We start from the raw sequence: 21,732 nt of genomic DNA, 5'->3' as shown, positions 1-21,732 counted from the left end.
TTGAAAAGTTACCTAGTGTTGCTTTAATCTTTATTAATATACAGTATATAGTGTGAATAGAATATAATCGGTTACAATGCAAGGAACCACCATTTACAGTGGGGCAAATAAGTATTTAGTCAACCCCTACTTGTGCAAGTTCTCCCACTTGAAAATATTAGAGAGGCCTGTAATTGTCAACATGGGTAAACCTCAACCATGAGAGACAGAATGTGGGGAAAAAATACAGAAAATCACATTGTTTGATTTTTAAAGAATTTATTTGCATGTCATTGTGGAAAATAAGTATTTGGTCAATACCAAATGTTCATCTCAGTACTTTCTTATGTACCCTTTCTTGGCAATAACGGAGGCCAAATGTTTTCTGTAACTCTTCACTCTTCGCTTGGTGTAAAGAAAGTAGGTATGGTGTTCTTCAGATGCAATTCAGTATTCTTTCTCCTCCAAACACGAGAACCTGTGTTTCTACCAAAGAGTTATATTTTGGTTTCATCTGACCATAACACATACTCCCAGTCCTCTTCTGGATCATCCAAATGCTCTCTAGCGAACCGCAGACGGGCCTGGACGTGTACTGGCTTCAGCAGGGAGACACGTCTGGCAGTGCAGGTTTTGAGTCCCTGGCGGCGCATTGTTTTAGTGATAGTACCCTTTGTTACTGTGGTCCCAGCTCTCTGTAGGTCATTCACTAGGTCCCCCCGTGTGGTTCTGGGATTTTTACTCACCGTTCTTGTTATCATTTTGACGCCACTGGGTGAGATGGTAAATGGTGTTATATCTTGCATGGAGCCCCAGATCGAGGGAGATTATCAAGCGTTTTACCTATTGCAGATTCAATCTTCCCAGCCTGGTGCAGGTCTACAATTTTGTCTCTGGTGTCCTTCGACAGCTCTTTGGTCTTGGTCATAGTGGAGTTTGGAGTGTGACTGACTGAAATTGTGGACAGGTGTCTTTTATACCGGTAATGAGTTAAAACGGGTACCATTAATACAGGTAACGAGTGGAGCCTCGTTAGACCTAGTTAGAGGAAGTTAGACCTCTTTTGGAGCCAGAAATCTTGCTTTTTTGTTGGTGACCAAATACTTATTTTCTACTCTAATTTGGAAATAAATTCTTTAAAAATCAAACAATGTGATTTTCTGTTTTTTTTTCCACATTCTGTCTCTCATGGTTGAGGTTTACCCATGTTGACAATTACAGGCCTCTCTAATTTTTTCAAGTAGGAGAACTTGCACAATCGGTGGTTGACTAAATACTTATTTGCCCCACTGTATTTGTGTTTCATACAGTATGTGATAGCTGCTTGCGTTGTTAGAGTTGCTTTATTTGTCATTCCAACAAGTGTAACGAAGTGCATTTCAGGTTCAGCCCGACCGAGACAATTATAACATCACATATTACATTGGAGAAATGTAATATCAGTGTGTTGTAAATTATCAGTGTTAAATAAAAAACAATGGTGGGGGACCTGACCTTTCACTCCCCTTCAATGGAAGCGGAATGACCGGTTTGAGAAAGAAACCCGGACATCAAAAAGCACATACACTAGACACCAAAAGTAAAAACGTTGACACCATTTAAGGTAAGAATCGGATTGGACGAAGGTCTGTTACAAGGACGTGGGCAGGCGCAACGACCAAATGACACGTGCCATATTCATACATCCTCCCACTGGTGGTGGGGTGGGGACACAGTACAAGAATGCGTGAATCATAGGGCGTGGAGGTTTATCAGTCCTTTGTGAGTGTGTGAAAGTTTATAAGTCCAATGTAGCAGGAAGTAAGGGATGCGGGCTGAGACGCAGATAAGCATTCACAAATTAACTTGTTTTGACACAGTGTGAAAGCCACTTCAATTTGGCTCTGCGATGTCGAATCTGTTGAATTTTCGTGCCTTTTCGGGCCTCTTTCATGCCAGGCTCCCAGTCCACGTCTAGTTGGCATCCCTCCCATGGAAGAGGTCAAGCACCGTGTCCAAGTTGACCTCAACATCCTGGTCACACGCCAAATGCAGCTTGTAGTGCAGCTCCCCCATCTGAACGCCAGCAGCCTTATCAGAGCCTTACATCAATTTGGGCAGCTCATCCGATTCTGGGCGTGCCACCAACATCCCTCAAAAATAGCTGTAGGGTAGGCTTCCTCCAACTCCAATCAGCGTGAATCCCACCACCACGAGTCCAATTAGATAGGCATCTTCCACTCCTCGACATACAGGTTCGACAGGCACACCATCTTCCCCTCACCTGAGGAATCCACCGTGTCCCGTCAGGGCAAGCAGGCTCTCCTTTCACTGTGCTCTTCGACGAGAAAATTTAGTCAATAACCATGTTTTGTTGATGATATCCCTGAAAAAGGAAAGCAAAACAAAGTTTAAAATAATTAAAATAAATGTTTCATTATTGTCTTTGTTTTATTATTACACTGGTCTACAAAATTTGGGGGAAATATCTGCTTAAGAGATAAATATAGCTAAATCATACTTGCTGTCGTGACATCGATTGGAAAATTAAAGATTTGATCGCTGGTTGGCTAAAGCGGTGTTTTTCACTGTGAAAAATTACCCAATGTCGCTTTTTTTTTTTTTTTTTGCAGTGGGAAGGAAGGAGTAGCTAGAAAGTTCTCGGTCGTGTGCAGATGAGCGAGGTATTGCTCGTGTTGTGTTCAAGAACTGCTCAGATTTTAGCCATCAGCCACCATGCTGTCTGCGACAATGTGGACCCCAGCATGTCTACTGTACATTATTTGTCTTGTAAAGTGTCGATATACACAAAAGTGTTCTTTCTATTTTATCCATATGTGATGACCGTCAATCCTCCCCCTGTGTTTTATTCCAACGCACTGTCGAGGACAGCAAGGTGGCTGATGGCTAGAAATCCGAGCAGTTCTTGAGCAAGATACTGAACCCCACGTTGCTCCTGGTGCTGCGTCACCATTAGGTGGATGGCGAGATAGTGTAAAGCACTTTGAGGGCCTTGAAAGCTTGAAAGGCGCCGTACAAGTATAACACCATTTACCTTATTGCTAAATCCAAAAAGTCGGCCCTGATGCGGTTAAAGACATTACTAAAGTTCCTTTGTCTGATAATTCCGAGCTTTTCAAGCCTAACTGCAATAAAAAATAAAAACAGAGAGAGACTTAGAGCTGTTGATAAAGATTCCTGCCAGGATATCGGCTTTGTGTTCATCCAAGGCAAGGCAAGGCAAATTTATTTCTATAGCACAATTCAACACAAGGCAAATTCAAAGTGCTTTACATCACATGAAGATCAAACAGGCTCAAGTTTCACACTGAGTAAGTATAAATTATGAGAAATTTTATTATAATTCAGTATACTGTACAGAAAGTAATTTGGAACATTTTTGGTTCGTGGTGTGCCGCGAGATTTTTTCCAATGTAAAAACGTGCCGTGACTCAGAAAAGGTTGAAAAACACTGGGCTAAAGTATTCAAGATATTTCATATCAAAGTTTGATTACAATGATACATTGGTGCAGTGGCAGAACAAATGTGAACACAGCCCGGGTGCGATGAGCATAAACGGGACCCCCTGAGTAGATTAGTCAATAGGGGGGGGTGCGAGTGGACAGTTACGCACGGGTGCTTACACACTTTCGCAGACCTCTGAAGATGATCATTCGGGGTGAGTGTGTGTGTGTGGGGGGGTCACAAGTGGAAATTTTTTTGCAAGCCCCTCTAGACAACTGGCCAAGCAGCAGGCAGGGATATTTTAACACTATTTTACAGCTCCGCGCAACATCCTACCCAGGGGTGCCCATTACGTTGATCGTGATTGACCCGTCCACGATCGCAACGCCAGTGTGGGTAACTCATGGCATCAAAAAAATATAACATTTTTGTTTAATGTATTCACGTAGTTAATTATGTTGTGTGAGCAACGTTTTGGGCTTTTGCAGCACACCCCCCCAACCCCTGTTGTTAAGGTAGATCGTGGGAGGTTGTGTCCCTGAAAAGTAGCTTTGGGAGCACTTGGCGCACCCCTGATCTTACCTTTCTGTTTTACCCTTGCATAACCACGCCCACTTTACGCCCCTCAAACCAGGCCCCCAAGAGGCATCCCCCCTAAGTTCCACCCCTACATTAGTGAAATTATATAATATCGGTTTTACAAGTTTCTACATTTGACATTCGATGTGTGTTCCAACAATTATGAAATGTGTCTACATTAATGAATCCACTTTCAGAACACCAGGATTTATGCAATACACTGTAAACAGCGTGGTATGTCAAAGTACGATTATATTCTGAAATTGCAGACAAATTTTAGGTCGATATCGTTGTACATGTGCAGAGTTATTAGTCATGTATTAATTTATAGGGTCACTTTTATAGAGCTTTAAAAGGTTTAAAGGTTAGGCCAAAGAAGTACTTTGCAGTACATGTGATAGTAGAAGAGGGTGAGACAGTGATATTTTGAGGGAATATAGAAGGGATTTCTCCTCTGTTTAATCAATTGTTTAGACATATATTTCCTTTTATTCCCGTATATATACCGTACATCTGTTCTTTTCACTTCGTCACACATACAGTAATCATTTATTGTCTCATAGCAATGTGATCTGTCTACTTTGTACCAGAGACAAATAGTGTTTTGATTACAAGGAGTGTCGTGGCCAAGGTCGCTGAGTAGTCAATATTCTTCTTTCAGTGTTCTTCCACTGTTTGTATAATGACAAAAATAAAATAGAAAAACCTTTAAAATTACAAAATCGACTTTTTTCTTCTTCAGTTGTGCCTACATCTTTAAAAAAGAAACTTTGATGATGTGTGTAGATATGTATCTACATAGAAAAGGTAACCAGTATGTCACAGCAGGGTGCAGCCAGCAACCTCCCGGCCAGGTGGTAGAACAAAGGGAATATAAAGGCTCGTCTTAAGTGGGATAGGGGCTCACTCTAGCCTTTTAGGCCTTTTAGAGCTAGGCTATTATTTACTTCCCTGACCTTCTGTGAGTTCATATGAGAAGACACGAGACCTGTGCGTGATATAAAGCCTCAACTAGTTCAAAGAGAACAAATGTGTCCTTTTTCATGATTCTACACTGTCCCGCTGCCTTGTGGACTAGTCTGAGTCTTATTGTATCTCAAAAACTAAAGCTAATTGACACTTTTACGTCATTTTTCTGTTGTAGTGACCCAAATCTAGTAAAGTTTCACTACTTTTATCTAGGAAGCATTTTGCCAGTGTTATCATTGGCTCCCATTGATGGTGATAGATAGACAGACCAGAGCTGCTCTAAAAATGAACAATTTTTACATTGAACACACATATTACCACTTACAATCCTGAAATGTAGAAAACAAATTATTTCATAAATTAACTTATTGATCGTCATTGACAGCGATAGACGTCCAATCCATTTTGACTTGTCACAGTCAAAATGGATTGGACGTCTACCACTGAAACATGATCATTCAATGCCAGCCATCCCAGTTGAAGTTAATTTGATGGCTAGTGTCGTCAATGGCAGTGAAAGTTAATTTGTTTTGTACTAGTCTGTTAGTTGCATTTTAACTACAGTGTCATTAGTGGCAGTGTTAGGCGACATTCTAATTTGAATGTCCCCTGAAGTGGTCCTGTTCCCATTTTAGCACAAAGCATGGCAATCGGTGAATCTCTCTTTTCTGAAGTTAGAGAGAATGAGATAATATTGTTTCTAGAGCAGTGTTTCTTAACCTGGGTTCGGTCGAACCCCAGGGGTTCGATGAGTCAGTCTAAGGCACAGGTGTCAAACCGATTCCAGAAAGGGCCTAGTGGGTGCTGGATTTTGTTCCAACAGATAGCGCGCAGAGAGTTTAACCAATGAACTTCCTGCTGAAACAAGCAGCGCTTGACAAAATTTAACTGATTACAGATGTAAAAGATCTACTTGGTGAAAAGGTGTCCTCTTCATTGGTTGGAAAGCAAACCTGCACCCACTAGGCCCTTTCTGGAATCGGTTTGACATCTGTGGTCTAAGGGGTTCCGTGAAGATTAAGGGGCCGTTTACATGGTGACTCTCCGAGAATACGAAAAATGTCAAATTTGCATTTGCGTCTCCATTCGAACAAAGCCGCAATTCCGCATGAAAACGATATAGTATTCATGCCAGGCCCTAGTGGGCAGTGCAGATTTCCAGGGCGACAGAGAATGATGCACTTTGACCCCACCAAGCTCCCTCAGCTCGGAAATAAATATGCCAACCACTCGAAGAAATGGCATTTTTGTTTTGCTCTAAAAGGCACAAAAATGGAAACATTCAATATATTTAATTTAAAAAATATTATTAAAACACTGAATTAAAGCCGACATTCCGCCATATTTGCTGTTTTTAAATTTTAGTAGCACCGCTGCTCACGCCCAATGTGATGTGTACGAGTGATGACGTTATCGGCGCGGTCTCGCGCCGCGGTAGCCTTTGATATGCATGCCGAGGAAGCCCCCCTCAATCCCCCGCAATCCGATTTCTCCACTTTGGAGGAAGATTCAGAATTTTTCTTCTTCGCCGATATCATATGCACGCGAGGCCACTCCGCAACACAGTCATTGCGTCTTCGTGTCGCAGAGTCGCCATGTAAACGGCATCTAAGACACGCAGGGCCCTATTTTTGAATGCTGACTAAATCTAGGCATCATGGAGTTTTAAACCAGGTTTTGGATAAGTCCCCAATTTACAGGCTTTATTCCAATTCTTTCAATTGCTAGTCCTCTCTCTGATGGGAGGAGAAACTGGTTTGCTCAGTTGAATGTTGACTCTCACTTGGTATGAGGAAGTATAACACACCTACGGGTGGCGTACAATGCATTAACATAAAAAAACATTAGCATCACATTTTACGCCATGAAAATAGTATGTGAGGCAAGGATGTGATAATATGAGAATGTTGACATGAAAATGGAAACTATGATATAAATCAAGTTTAATTTTATTTTCCAATGTGAAAAGCAAATCAAAAGGCAGAATTATTTGTTGTAAATTAATATTGTTTATTGGATTTGTGAGATTCATGTTTTTTTTAACCAAATAACTTTATGTACAAATTTGGCAATCATTTTGTGAAGAGTGTTTAATTAAATTTGATTTCATTTGAGATGCCAACATGACAGAAACTGCACGGTCAAGATTAATGCAACCATGCAGGTTTAATGTTGAACAATATAAGATATATTCGTCCAAATTTGAATGAAAAATTCTATATGGCCAGTCTTGGTTTAGTGGTCTAATGATTTTGCAGGAATAAAGATAAAAACATACATTTTGGCCTGTTTGAAATTTAAAACATGCCGTCTAAATGAGAATTTTTATTAAATTGAAATTCACGTAGGTTTTAGTTTGCTAGCTTGGATATATCGATTTTTAATTTAAAAAAAAATCTAATTCCAAAGGGTTCGGTTAATACACATGTGAAACTCATCGGGTTCAGTACCTTTAACAAGGTTAAGAACCACTGTTCTAGACTGCAGGGGTTCCCAATCCCAGTCCTCGAGAGCCCCTATCCAGCTTGTTTTCCGTGTCTCCCTCCTTTAACACACCTGAATCAAATAATCAGCTCATCAGCAAGCTCTGCAGCAGCCTGATAACGATCCTGATTAGTTGATTCAGGTGTATTAGAGGAGGGAGACATGGAAAACAAGCTGGATAGGGGCTCTCGAGGACTGGGATTGGGCACCCCTGTTCTAGAATATGTTAAAGGTGCAGAATGTAGGACTGATGGCCAAAAATGGTACTGCAACTAGATCAAAATATTGACTAGCACAAAATGACCTCCACCGTTGCCAGAATACGATATGAATGTGAAAAAAAATCTTTGAACCTGAAAATATCAACTTTTTAACTGGGGAAAAAAAATAAAACATTATTTTTGCTTTTGAAAGATTCAAGAATAAAACTTTAAACATTCAGTTTCAAAAAATTCTTTTGCAATCGTTTCTTTTTTTCAGATTATAATACTTTTGGCCTTGATTTAACACCATAGAAGTATACCATTTGGTAATGCATTAACAGCACTCGCACAGACAATATAATTGCTCCATCCATTTTAATTTTCATTACTGACTAAATATATAAAAGCGTAAAGACTTATTATGTTTGCCACGGTCAATGGATCCACATGCTAAATAACGTAGGAAACCCCCGCCAAATGAATGTACATCATTGTTTTGCTTCTCTTGTTGTTGAAGGAAAACAAAGTTGATTTTTCCATTTTACAGGCTCTTTAATTCTTTTCACGAACAGGACATGACAACACACAATTCAGGGACAAAAAGAAAGTACCCAGATTACATTTAGTGAGGAAAGACAGAGAAACTGGCGGGACACACAAGATGTGTCCCTAATCTCCGCGCGCATTCCGTTTTATATCTGCTGTCTTCCACAAACTGTGGAAAAAAAAAACAAACCAGCCTAGTGCCGCCCATAGCTAGACATAACAATGGGAGAAAAGTCCTTGTACGCAGATAAAACATACATCTTCGAAAATATCATGTACAACCATGTGAAATGAACAGATATGTACTCATGTGAATAAAGGGAAATATATAGCTACTGTATATCAAACATTTTCTTGAATCCTTTGAGATTCGTAACGCCGTTTTTTTTTGTTGTTGCTTTTTTTGTTCGTCAAAGTTGGCGCCACCTTAGTTTATGGGGAGTACAGAGCTGTGGCAAACCGGACGGAGACTGGAAACTGGTCTCGTGATTAGGTGATGATGAACACGGAAGCAAAACAGGAACAAATAGCAACGTGTAAATCGTCATTTAATATGGGAAAAGCTCTGTTTAACCATTGAGATCAGTTTTAGAAGTATTTCCCAAAAACATGTTTCTTTATTGTTTATTGTATCCTTACTTCTATACAGTATGATTAAATACAAATTATTACAAACTTTACTGCTTTTACTTTTTTTTTTTTTTTTTTACTGCCAAACGCAGGATAATCTGCTAATTGCCTTGTTGACCAAAACAAACGCTGAACATTGATGGCAACGACACTTGGCCCCTGAGGGTTACATGTAGCCCCTTTTTTTATCCTGTTTCAGAAAAATCCTAGAACCGCCACTGACGACCAGCTGTGCAGTGCAAAACCAGTCTGACTACCACTATGAATTCCGGAATAGAAGAAGGAACTAGGAAAGATTTATCATTCAAACATGCATTTTTTTTTTTTTTTTTATCATTCTCTATTTTTGTAACATGATACAAAAATAACACTTTAGAAAATCTTTTTTTTTTTTTTTTTAAACAAACTTTATTAACAACAAATACAAATATACAAACATAGGGCAGGACAATTCACATATAAACAACAATTTACAACAACAAAAACAATAAATACAAGGGTCAGGGTTATTTTCAATACAAGCTGTATTGTTTGCAATGTCTTTTGGTCTTTATAGCCTTTGGGTTTAAAGAGGAACTTAAATCGTCCAAATATAAAGAAAACATTTTTCCAAAAACATAACAATTTGGTCTTTGAGTCGCATATTTTACACAGTGAAGTTGAAATTTTGCCGAAATTAAAATAAGATTGATAACATATCTTTTATCCATTTCTAGTTTGTCATCGTTAGATAGGGCCAAACAAAATATGTCTAAAAAGTAATTTTAATGAGGGCTCAACTTTGGAGTTGATAAAATTAAAAGTCAACCCAAAATACGTTAGAGTATGTACATTCCCAAAACAAATGGGAGATAGTTTCCTTTGCTGTTGCACAAAAAGAACATAATGTATCAATATAAATTTTAAATTTCACCATTGTTGTTTTTACAGGATAACACCTGTAAAGTATTTTGAGTGTGATTTCATTAACTTTATTTCTCAATAGATATTTTCTAGGCAAAACCCAAGTCTTTAGAAAATCTCCCCTCCCTTTTACTTTTACCTGTCCATGTTGCGTCCAAAAACACCGACGTTATAGACATCGTATACATAAAACTAGATATCCACTGCGGGCTGTAATACAATGAGGACGAGCGTGGTCAACGAAGCGTGTACTATAAAATAGATATTCATTGTTCAATTTTCAACATATTTCTGAACATAGATGCAGAAAAAGAACTCCAGAGTTCAAATTAATTAAATGTTTTTTCAACCTACAGCCTGAATCATAGCCACGTTCCCAAAGTCTGTTATAAACGAAAAAGAAACAGAAAAAAATAATTCACTACCGCTTTAAGATGGCCGCTGGTTATTAACGCAGCATCTAGAGCTATTATATATGATATCTATTATTGGAACGGATAGGTGGGCGTTCAAACTTGGAAAAGCAGAAGCGCAGCATTCAGTTTTATCCTTTTACGAAGAGGGTTACGTTTTCTCGATTTATTTTAAGCAATGTTCCCTTTTTATTTTAGGATATAAAGTTTCCCTCAGGTATACGAGTGCGGGCCAGCTTTTGGGGGGCACCGTCGACGACATAGTGGTAAGAAATGCTCACGACGAAACGCATTTCCGGCTTTTGTACGATACGACGAAACTAAAATAACATATTTGGAGTTCTTGACTTGTTTTTTTTTTTACGTTTAAAAAAAGTTACGGCCACATATAGCATAGATTGTGTGGTGTTAGCTTACATTTTGCCTGAAACCAGCTAAAAGTAGCTCCGAGCTAACTTCCTACATTTCCTCGAATTTGTGTCGAACACGTTGCTTCTATTTCCCAATCAAGAGGTGTGCGAGCTAGGTGAAGCGTTGGCTACCATCATTTTTTCCCCCAGAAATTGCATTTTCTTGTTGGTCATGTTTTATTCTATACAGTTGCTTTTGTAGTAATTTAATTACGTGGTACCTTGCTGTACACATAGGAGAGAAAAAGAGTAAGAGCAACCTTTTTGGGAGGAAGTAGACAGGATGTCTCCACATTGTATTGTGGTAGCTTTCTTCAGAGGGAGTAGCAAATGGTTTCATGTAGGTACGACCCCCATAAATGTGTATTTAGATGAAAGAGTTACTGTAATTTCGCAGCAGGGCGCAGCCAGCAAACTTCAACATGAAATAAATCCCAAACTTTTTTCAGTGGAGCAAGCGTGTCCTTTATTTGTTCAGCACTTGAGACCTTGTGGACAAGTCGGAGAGTCTTCAAGATACCGCGTTTTTCTCGGTTTCGTTTCTCCGGAACTCTGGTGACGCCGCGTGTTATCAGAACTTTTCACTTAAAGGGCTGAAATGATGTTAAAATGACATTTTCTTGGAGTGATTTCAAATATAAAAAAACAAAAGTGAGGCAAAACAAGCAGTTTTAGGAAAAGTCATGAACCCACCACACTGTAAGTTTAACAGGCACAGAGATTTTTTGAATTTTTTTTCTGGGTGTTGAAGCACTTGACCACCACCCACGGCCTTAATAGCAGTTAAAATTTGATAAAGTTACTTCTGCATTAATTTATTGACCAGGTAAAAATGTTGTTTTCACGTGGATGTACTACAGTATGTGTAAACACGTGGCTTTACCTGCTAGAAGGTTTACTTCCACATGAATTAGTGTTGCACAGTTGCACCGATACCAATTTTTGACTTTGTGATATTGGCCGATACCGTACCGATGGCACGCTTTTTTGAGGAAAAAAAGCCCCCCCCCCCCCCCCCCCAAAAAAAACATTCAAACTCATTTGAATGTAAAGTAATTGCAGTCGTGTCCTGCTTAACTCATTGACTACCATTAACGGCACTAGTTGTGCAAATGGATTCGATGTCTACTAGTGAAAAACTAATTTAAATTTACAACAGAAAGACGATAGCACGTCACACGAATGGACATTTATCTTAATCTTTGGAAGTGCTGCAACTGCTCCTTTTTTTACGATGCTATGCGTAGCTGGCGGCCATCTTGACTTGGGCGACCAGCGGTTGAAAACTAGATCTTTCGTTCTTGTTACTAGCACAATTACTTGGAATTGGTTCAATACAAATTTGTCATCAGTCAGACGTCACCAGTCAAGTTAAACCAGAAACGCGTACATTCTTGTGCTTGCATTCTTGTTATGATATAGCATGTACTAACACCTCAAAAAAAGTGCGTAGGTTTGGTCTCGACATTGATAGGGACGATGTAACAGCATAACCTGAATGTACAATTTTTGCTGGGGGCGGGACATTAATAACACCAAAAAGATTATTGAATGGTGGTTAGGGCTACATCTCTCACAAATATGAACCTAATTAAGTGATAGGCTAAATAATCAATGCAAAATAAATAGGGCTGTCAAACGATCAAAATTTTTAATCGAGTTAATCAAAGCTTAAAAATAAATTAATCGCAAATCAAACCATCTATAAAATATGCCATATTTTTCTGTAAATTATTGGTGGACTGGAAAGATAAGGCACAAGACGGATATATACATTCAACATACTGTAAATAAGTACTGTATTCGTTTATTATAGCAATAAATCAACAAGATGGCATTAACATTCTTAACATTCTGTTAAAGCGATCCATGGATAGAAAGACTTGTAGTTCTTAAAAGATAAGTACAAGTTATAGAAATTTTATATTAAAACCCCTCTTAATGTTTTCGTTTTAATAAAATTTGTAAAATTTTCAATCAAAAAATAAACTAGTAGCTCACCATTGTTGATGTCAATAATTATACCATGCTCATGGTGCTGAAACCCATAAAATCAGTCACACCCAAGCGCCAGCAGAGGGCGACAAAACACAAAAAAACCCACAAGTAACAAGTGCACATTACACTGTGCTGTCATTTTAATCTGTTTGAGCGGGGCATGTGCGTTAAATGCGTCTAATATTTTAACATGATTAATTAAAAAAAATATTTACCACCCGTTAATGCGATCATTTTGACAGCCCTAAAAATAAATCTATTGACTTATACTAACTTTAATGTGTATTGGTTCAGGTGATACGTTTGATTCAAACCTTTTTTCAAAATCTGTTAAAGAAACATTTTGCAAGCGCAAGTCCCTTTCTTAAAAAAATGAGTAGCTATCCAAAAATGGGTCCACTTCTGGGGGACACTGGAGCACCCCTAGACTCAAACTAAAGTATTGTAATATTAAAGTGATTTGATATCCAAGGACCGATCTGAGGCATACTAGACTACCCCAAGACTCAAACCAAAGTCCTCTCATGAAATTCTGATGTGTGATTTCATTTCACAGATTTCTTTTTTCATGTCAGTTCATGTTCATGTCAATTTCCCACTGAAGTGGACTCTTTCTTAGATAGCTCCCCGTTTCTTTAAAAAAAAATTTTTTTTTTTTTAAAATAAAGGGACTTGTACTCTAAAGCCACCGCGTTGCATTACTGTATTGCACATAAAGCAAACAATGATCAAATGAGGGATGACTACATTGACTTCATTGTTCCTTGTGGAGGCTGGCCTGACTGCAGTAGTTTTACAGGTTAGCAAGTTCACACAGTTTAATGTGATGCTAACTCTGATGCAGGGCAGACTTTCAGTAGCAAAAATTAGTGGTGTTTCCCCCACCTCCACAACATTGACGTCTTTTTACATTACTTACAGTGGCTGCTGCTGGAAAAAAAACTTCTAATATCCCTCTTTGAAGGGGAGTAGGCGCCATGTTGTCAACATTAAACTGTCGGGGTTGTGTGAGTGTGTCTGTGTGGCGGGGGGTCTTGTCATTAGCCAATCAAACGTGCGTTGGAAGGGGGGAAAAATGGAGCAGCACATTCACCAAGTAAAAAAGGGATAAATGCAAGTCTGAATGTAATGAAAATAGTTCACTTAATAACTGTAGTGTCTATTCTATCCTTACAATATATGGGAAGACAATCTCAATTACCTATATAACTGGACTCATCATATAATGCAGATTAGGTTGCTTAAAAATTGGTGGGGAAAGTTGGGTAGTGTTATGTCCCCACCGTCCCGATGCAAACCTACGCCCTTGCCTCAAAAATAAGTTGCCTTTCTTAATGTACTGTACTGCAAAGTTCAATACGACTGAATTGTGTCTCCATTTTCTTGCCACGTGTTGTTGATTTACTGATATCTGTGTTCCTTTAGCTTTTTATTTATAGCACAAAGGGGAAATTCTTTGGTGCCAAAGGAAACCCCACACTGTTTGGACATTTCTTTCCAGATACGTGGATTATGTCTGACTCGGATAGCACGGATTCCTATGAAGGACAATATGACGCCAAACAGGTCTTTTCGGAGTTTAAATCGGTGTGTTAAAGTCAAGTATTAAGTAAAGATTTTTGTCTACTGAGACTCAACCCTCTAAAGGTTTTTTTGTATTCATTTGAATCCCAGACAAAGTACTTCAATCATCCCGAAAAGCCCTACTGCATCACGAAAAGTAAGCCTGTACTATGGACACTTGTTTAATTTCTGAGTTGTAATTGTCAGTATAATCCTGACCCTGATATGTTTGTGCTTAGTTTACGTGAGCGACGAGTGGAGCCATATCCCATTGGATGTCAAACTGGACTCAGGCCATTATATGAGACTTAATACCTACTGGTTGCCCCTCCTGCTGCGTCAAGACACCATTAGCGAGATGTTTGTCTGGGGTGCATCCATAGGTCTGGTCAATGCAGAGTAAGCTTTGAGCCTTGAGCATCCCGAAAATGAAGCTGTGGAACTTCATTGAACTCCTTCAATGAAGTCCACAAGTGTTGTTTTTGGCAGCCCTTTTAACGTTTGATTTAGTCTTTTGGACGAAAATACTTATTAGTCTTAGTCCCATTTTCGTCATTTCAAAATGTGTTTGTCTTCTTATACTTTTAGTCAACGAAATCTCATACAAATTTCGCATATTTTTAGTTGACAGTTATTCAAAATGTTTTCGTCTGTAAAGTTAAAAAGTTTTAGTCCAAAAATAAAAATTTCCAAAAATTTCGAATGAACATAGACGAGCTGTAGTGTCTACAAGGACAGCTCCAACTTTGCTGTAATACACGGTCAACAGGAAAAGCCGTAGATTATTTTCAGTTAAACCCACCTAGAAGCCATGAACTGACTTTTTTTTTTTTTTATACATGAAGTTGTCTGAGTGTTTAAGAGAATGCTTTCCACGCTAACGTTGATGCTAATGCTAACGCGACGAGTTATATTTTGGTGTGGGATTATTATTCACCATCGACGTTTAAATGCTAAAAGCAACAGTGCATACTCTCTCTTGCCAAGATATGAAACAAATCTGACCATGTGCTTCGAAATAAAGCAGGATTGAGCGCAGCCTACCTTAAAAACACATCCTAAACTCCAATAAGGAGAGGCGCAGCACATCTCGCATGAGTGACACGACCAAAACACTGCTACGATGCAAGCTGACATACTTCACGTACAATATGAAAATGTCACGCATTGTGATCATTAGACAAAAACTGTCGCATTTTTGTTCCGTCGTCGACTCGTGAGATTAAAACTAACGTCTCGTTATGTTATATTCTCCCAAGCCACGTTTTTAGCTCGTCGCCGTGATGAAAAAAATGTTCGTTGACTAAATATTTCCGTTATCGTCATTGTTGACAAAAAAAACCACTGCCCAAAATGAAATGGTGGAACATTTTTGAACTTACCGGTCATCACTGCCACTGATGGTGATAGACGTCCAATCTATTTGAACCGGAAAGGGGTTTGCAGTAATTGCAGCCAGCCCCTCACAGTTCAAAAGGTTTGGACTCATTATCAGCAGCAGTAGTAGAGAACAAGTGACTCGTTCATAGCCTTGTCTATTTGTGATCCGTCAGTAGATATTCTGCTCAATTTTATATAATAGTCATGTATTTTTCTTCTGTTTTCTTTCCCCCGTGAAGTGATCCCACCGATCTGAATCTTAGAACGGTGCGTAAGATCGAGGCCCTAGAGGGGATTCTCAAAGCCATAGACATCGGAACGGTAAGTCAAATCTTTAGTTCTGCAATCAGTTGCCTGGGATCTTGTGTACTTTAAAAAAATGTTTACCACAACCTTTACAGTGATAACATGTTGACATTCCTGTGCTTTGGATTCAAGGGAAAATACAAGAAATGTCTCATGTAGGGATTTTTCTCGTTTTTCAGTGTACAAAAGAACGAACATCCAAATTCATCAGAATAAATACCAGCTTTACAGAGGTAAGTCTGAAGTGTGCGTCTGCTCTTCCGTTTGCCGTTGCAGTGGAAAACTCGTTGAGTGTGTTTTGGCTTGCGTGTGGGCGGATTCAGCGTATGCACGCGGCTGTGGACGAGGCTTTGCTGTGGCTGGAGAAGACGAAGATAGTTAGAATCGACGCTTGTATCCGTGAGCTGAGTCAACGCAGGCGTACCACCTATGCAGTTTTGCGCCATGTCTTCAAAGAGTGTAAGCTAACTTGTCTGATTTTTTTTTTTTTTTTCTGCCTGTCAATAATTGTCTATAGTTCGACTTATGAGTTACCAACTTGGTTGTTTGCGATACAAACTCACTTTGTTTCTTATTACGGATGACCCCGATCGATCACGTGATCAGAAATCGGGCCCGATCACGTCATTTTTAGACAATTAAAATCAGGGGTAAAAAATATCGGGAGTATGAAGTCAATGGCTGCCATTGTGACTGGAAGGGCTAGCAGCGATCATTCGATCGATTGGATGTTTATCGCCGTCTAAGGCAATGAAACCTGATCAATCAATGCCAACCTTCCCAGTTCAAATAAAATGAATGTCTATCACTGTCAATGGCAGTAAAGCAACAAAATTATCCAGTGGCATCACGATTAGGGACGTTCCCGATCACGTGGTCCAAAAACTGGCCCAAGCACATTGTTTTTAGAAGATTGAAATTGGGTGAAATAGATCAGGTTTTAAAGATATTTTTTTAAATTAATAGCAGGTGAAGCGTAGAGAAATCCCCAAACAGGCTTTTCTCTTCATCTCAATTGGGTTTTAACCAACGTGGTTAAATAAACGGTTAAACTTGTAAGCCACTATCACTATTTAGTGGACTCTGACATATTTGCAGTTGAAAAATTCATGTATCTGTGAATTTTTCGAGAATATATATATTTTTTTAAGATAAAACAAAAATCTGATTTTCCTAAGCGTAACAAACAGTACTTTAACAATTTTTTTTCCTACTGGTAGCACCAGTGACTAAAGTTGAAAATTTAGTGGCTTAAAATTGCAAATCAACACGTAGATTAAATATTCAAATTTCCAACTCATTTTAAAATTCTGATTAATCATTTCACAGCTTATTTGTTCATTATTTATGGACAGAAATATTCAATATGATAAGTTTTTTTTTCTTATTTTCAAACAATATAGCAGAGTTTGAGAAAAATGTGATGGCTAGATTCCTTTGAATCTCTTTACTTTTACACCTCTATTGCTCGCTAGCGCTATTGCGTTCTGTTCTCGTGACGGTTTTAGCATGAATTAGTATTAGTGTTTAGTTTTTGCTGCTGTGAACAGGCATGCTATTTTTTTGTCATTTTCAGTTGTGGCTTATATCTTTAAAATGACAAAAGACCTAAAGAAGACAGTGGAGGTATTGAAAGCTAAGTCGCCCGAGAACATTCAAGCGGTAAGACTTCACTCATTTTGCCATTGACGGCTATATGAGTTCAATTCACCCTTTCGTGCTTGTCATCTAGGCAAGTGAGCTGCTGAAGAGACAAGGCAACGAGCTGTTTATGGAGGAGAATTACCAAGAAGCAGTTAATGCTTATACCAAAGCCATCAATTTTGTGTAAGTTTTCTCCCTGCCACTTAAAGTCCACATATTATTCTTTTCCACCCTATTTTACCTAATATATAGCATAGTCTTTTTCCAAAACCTGAGGTTAAAAAAAAATTGATTTCGTTTTCTTTGGTGTCAATTGTCTCGGCATCATTTGTAGTTGGCAAACCAACCAAATGGTCCATTGCCGCATCCTCTAACTTGTTTATTTAGCAATTAGCTAAGCTGTGCAGTGGGCCAAAACCACTCAGGTGTCTGCTTCAGTACTAGTGTCTTTAAAAAGTCTCGTGACTCCAGCGACCTGCTGTAGTAAGCTACTATAGGGACTAGTTCTTGGGTTATGATGTCTTCGCCGTATGACGTTTCGACTTAACAATGCCTAATCCTCGTCCACCATTTTCTGCTTAGCTAGTTCATAGCGTTTGTCCGTGTTTGTGCGCCGGGAGGATCTTTGACTTTTTCGACCTCCTTTTTTCACATTCACATTACGGCCCCAAAGAAGAAAGCGGGGGTAAGCCAAAAAAATGGCAATTACCATAGAAATGAAGCTTAAAGTGCATATGACAGGATAAAAAAAGTCTTAAATAGCATTATTATGTCAATTAGAATCATATTTTGAGACAATTCGACTAGGGGTGTGACAAAATATTGAAATGGTGATATATCGTGACACTTTGTATCCCAAAAGGGTATCGATATGCTCCTGTCAAGAATTGAGATATCGTTTTAAAAAGGGGTCAATTAAAAAAAACAACTCGTTAATTCAAAACCACAGTCATTCGGTCCGATTTTCGGGGCATTTACAGGTCACTTGCTTTTCATTATAGGGCATTTACAGATCATTTCCTGTTGAGTTTGAGTCACCTCCTATTCATTTGGGTGATTCCAAGGTCACTTCCTGCTCTGTAACGCAAAATAAACAGCAAGTGACCCATAAAATACCCCACAACCAAAGGGAAGTACCTGAAAATCAACAGGTAAATGACCTTAAAGGGCCCATAATTACTCATTGCCTGGCATTTGCTGCCACTGACAGCCATAGACGTTTAATCCTTTTGAAGTGGGAGGGATGGGAGCGAATGACAGAATTTCATTCGCTGCCACCCTCCCAGTTCAAATGGATTGGACGTCTACTAGTGATAAACTCATTCCAATTCACAGCAGAAGCTTTTTATTAGTTGTTTGTAGAATATCCTAGAATGATTTCCTGACCAATGTATCGAAAATCGTATCGCTACATCATCAGATCATCGTTATCATGAGCTTTGTGTCACAAACCATATCGTATCGTGAGGTAGCAAGAGGTTCCTACTCCTAGATTCGACTATATACAACAATTTGGCAAAGCACAGATGACGAGAAATTAGTCTTTTAATCTGCCGTTTAGCCATGCCTGCCATTATAGCACTCTAGCGTCCCCAAACGGAGGATGACGTCAGCAGGGTCATGAGTTTATCTGATTTAGAATTCTCCCCATCGAGGGGGAATTTTTCAGAATGAGGAAAATGCGCCGAAGAGAGCAGCAAAATGTCATTGTTTCAATCCTATGTACTACAATATTTTTACAGAAAATTATTTTTATCCAAGTATTTTTCCCCAATTGCTAAATAAATGGTATGGTCATGACAAATTATATATTTATTAATATATATTAAAAATTATTAAAAATTCATTTATTCAGTTGGACCTGGCAAAATTATTCCATAATGGTCAAAACTGTCTTGGCACCTGCTGAACGATATATTTTGTCATTTCCCTGCCCTGGCTTCGAAGAGCGTAAACAAACCGGGAGGCATGACAGCTAGCCGACATGCCAACCCGAACCGAGTGATGTCTTCGCTTTTCGAAGCAAAAAATCACACAAAACTACCGCAGATCATATCACTTGGCGGCGGGGTGACGATTGTCTTTGCCGATCGGCAACCCGCCCGGCAGTAAGCAAGTTACAGCTCGTAGTTCCCCTGCTGCGTGCAGGAGAGTTCGTTTGCCGGGAAAGCAGCTGGAGAATGATAGACGGACAAACCGGCCGACGGCGGAGAAGCGCGTAGCTGCCAAATGGTCAACACGAATATGGCGTAAATTCTTATTTCTAATTTTTTGTTTTGGCACTCCTGTAATTCCATATGTTTTGACATAAAAGCCACAGTCTGTCTTTTTTTTTTTTTTTTTTTTTTTTTTAAACCACAATGATGAATTTTACAATTCGAAAGGCAGTTTGGTATAACATTCAAACACCGTGTTGGCTTCTTAATTCATTTTCTTCTTCTTGCTGGTAAATAAAAAGCAGCCAACAGTGTTTGAGTTTCATTATCGCCACCGCATGGACATATTTACCGGGCACCACTGCAATGCATTGTGGGATATATGCAGCTCTGAAGTGACCATTGTTGTTGACTTGATCACTAAGCATTCAAATCGATGGATCTCACCAAGTTCGATCGATCTCCCCAAGTTCACTTCACGGTTTAGGGAAATGGAACAGCCCGTAAGATGGGCGCGGGGATTCCCCCAAAGGCAAGTGCCTAGGGCAAGTGAGCGGGCACAGATAAATCAGTGATTGAAACGCAGCCCTTATGTCACAGATGATCAAAGTCGACATCCAGTCGACGCAACCTTAAAATAAGGACAGTAATGTAACAAATCAGGTTGCATGCTTGCTTCAGGTAGTAATGTTGTCGTGTTGATTTGTTTTCTGAGCTATCCCTAAATGCCCCAAAAGTAGGACTAGAGGGATGGGCAAACGAGTTGGCTGTTTTGGTTTTGTTTTCAACAGTAGTGTTGTTCAGTGCTTTCGGTTGCAAATAAGCCATTGAAAAGCCTAGCTCTCCATCCACCTCACAGCACTCATGGTAAGTAAAGTAACTTCCTTTTTCATTTGATTGTATTTTACTTTTTTTAGCACTAAGTATTTTTTCACGTATATTTAGACTTGAACAGTGAATCTGACTTGTTCGAAAATTCGGGTTACATTGCCAGCCGGAACTCAGTCATAAATCCTGAGGACTCCCTGTATAGTGCCTTACGTCTACTAATTTAAATTCACAGCAGAATGATGAAAGGCGCAACATTATTGGGTGGGGTGGGTATCATCATCATCAGTGGCACTGAAAGAGTTAACTTGGGTTGAAAAAAAGTATAATATATGGACTTTAAAGCTGTTTTGACCATAATTAAATGGCGTAACAATTTGTCTCTCCTCCATCAGCCCTCAAAATCACATCTTCTTTGGTAACCGGGCGCTTTGCTATTTCCGCTGGAAGAAATATTTGTAAGTACTTGGGATTTTTGGTTTTCCCTAAAGAATAAAAAAGATTTGAATTAAAAAAAAAAAAACTAAACAAATTTAAATAGGGAAGCTGCTATCGATGGAAAACGAGCCATTCTGATAGAACCGCTCTGGCCTAAGGTACTTGTTTTCCTCTCTCAGTAGTGAAATATGGTTCACAACAATGCTAAATTGACACTATTGTCTTTTTTGTTTTGACGAAAAAAACTCCGCGATTTAATTTCCAGGGTCACTATCGTTTCTGCGAGGCCTTGTTCATGTTAGGTGAGCTCCAGTGGGCCATGTGCGCCAACACGGCAGCGCGGAAAGTGTGCATGAATGACCGTGACCTGGAGCAACAACATGAGAAGTTTGTGACTGAAATGGCAAGACTCAAAGGTATACTGCTTTGTAGCATTTGTTTAATCAATTTTTAATCACAAATCAAGAATAAAATTAGCCAGAAGAGTGAACTTTTTACTTTTTTCATTTCATCCAATGAAGTATCACCCAAAGTTGCTTCTATTTTGAAATAATACCAGAGAGCATTTTGATTTTATTTTTTTTTTCCCTCAATAGTGTTATTTATTTCCTGGCTTTTTTCTGTGAAGAACCCAGAGAGGGTTATTTGGTTATTATCTATTTAATTAATTGTGTTATTATTTTATTATGTTGTATTATTATTTTTATTTAATTTCGTTCCGTGAAGAATCTAGAAAGGGTTATCTGATTGTTGCTTTCTGAAAAACAATAAATTTTTACATTTAGGCACTCCTGCAATCGTCACACTTTTTCTGTTACAAACTGACCTCGGCCCCTCATCAGAGAAGGGAAAATTTAT

The 21,732-nt window shown here is 38.9% G+C and overlaps 1 protein-coding gene across 4 annotated transcripts in view; it reads left to right on the top strand.

The window, feature by feature from the left end:
• The first annotated feature begins 10,222 nt into the window (after nt 1–10,222).
• The window catches only part of ttc3 (tetratricopeptide repeat domain 3), a 37,115-nt gene continuing 25,605 nt past the window's right edge, over nt 10,223–21,732 (top strand). For 2 of the 4 annotated variants that reach the window (XM_057820925.1, XM_057820923.1), the window contains exons 1-12: nt 10,223–10,417; nt 14,061–14,146; nt 14,234–14,279; nt 14,362–14,521; nt 15,742–15,823; nt 15,988–16,041; nt 16,132–16,267; nt 17,385–17,470; nt 17,541–17,635; nt 20,832–20,894; nt 20,978–21,032; nt 21,140–21,290. In XM_057820925.1, coding sequence (XP_057676908.1) covers nt 14,072–14,146; nt 14,234–14,279; nt 14,362–14,521; nt 15,742–15,823; nt 15,988–16,041; nt 16,132–16,267; nt 17,385–17,470; nt 17,541–17,635; nt 20,832–20,894; nt 20,978–21,032; nt 21,140–21,290 — 1,003 coding nt within the window. In that variant the 5' untranslated portion in view covers nt 10,223–10,417; nt 14,061–14,071. Of the gene's footprint in view, nt 10,418–13,984; nt 14,147–14,233; nt 14,280–14,361; nt 14,522–15,741; nt 15,824–15,987; nt 16,042–16,131; nt 16,268–17,384; nt 17,471–17,540; nt 17,636–20,014; nt 20,476–20,831; nt 20,895–20,977; nt 21,033–21,139; nt 21,291–21,732 lie in introns of those variants that run through there. The other 2 variants (XM_057820924.1, XM_057820926.1) reach the window with 2 other exon arrangements.

The sequence above is a fragment of the Corythoichthys intestinalis genome, chromosome 18, assembly GCF_030265065.1.
Source record: "Corythoichthys intestinalis isolate RoL2023-P3 chromosome 18, ASM3026506v1, whole genome shotgun sequence".
NCBI lineage: Eukaryota > Metazoa > Chordata > Actinopteri > Syngnathiformes > Syngnathidae > Corythoichthys > Corythoichthys intestinalis.
Note: the sequence above shows the minus strand (reverse complement) of the source record. Positions and strands in the feature narration are given on the sequence as shown.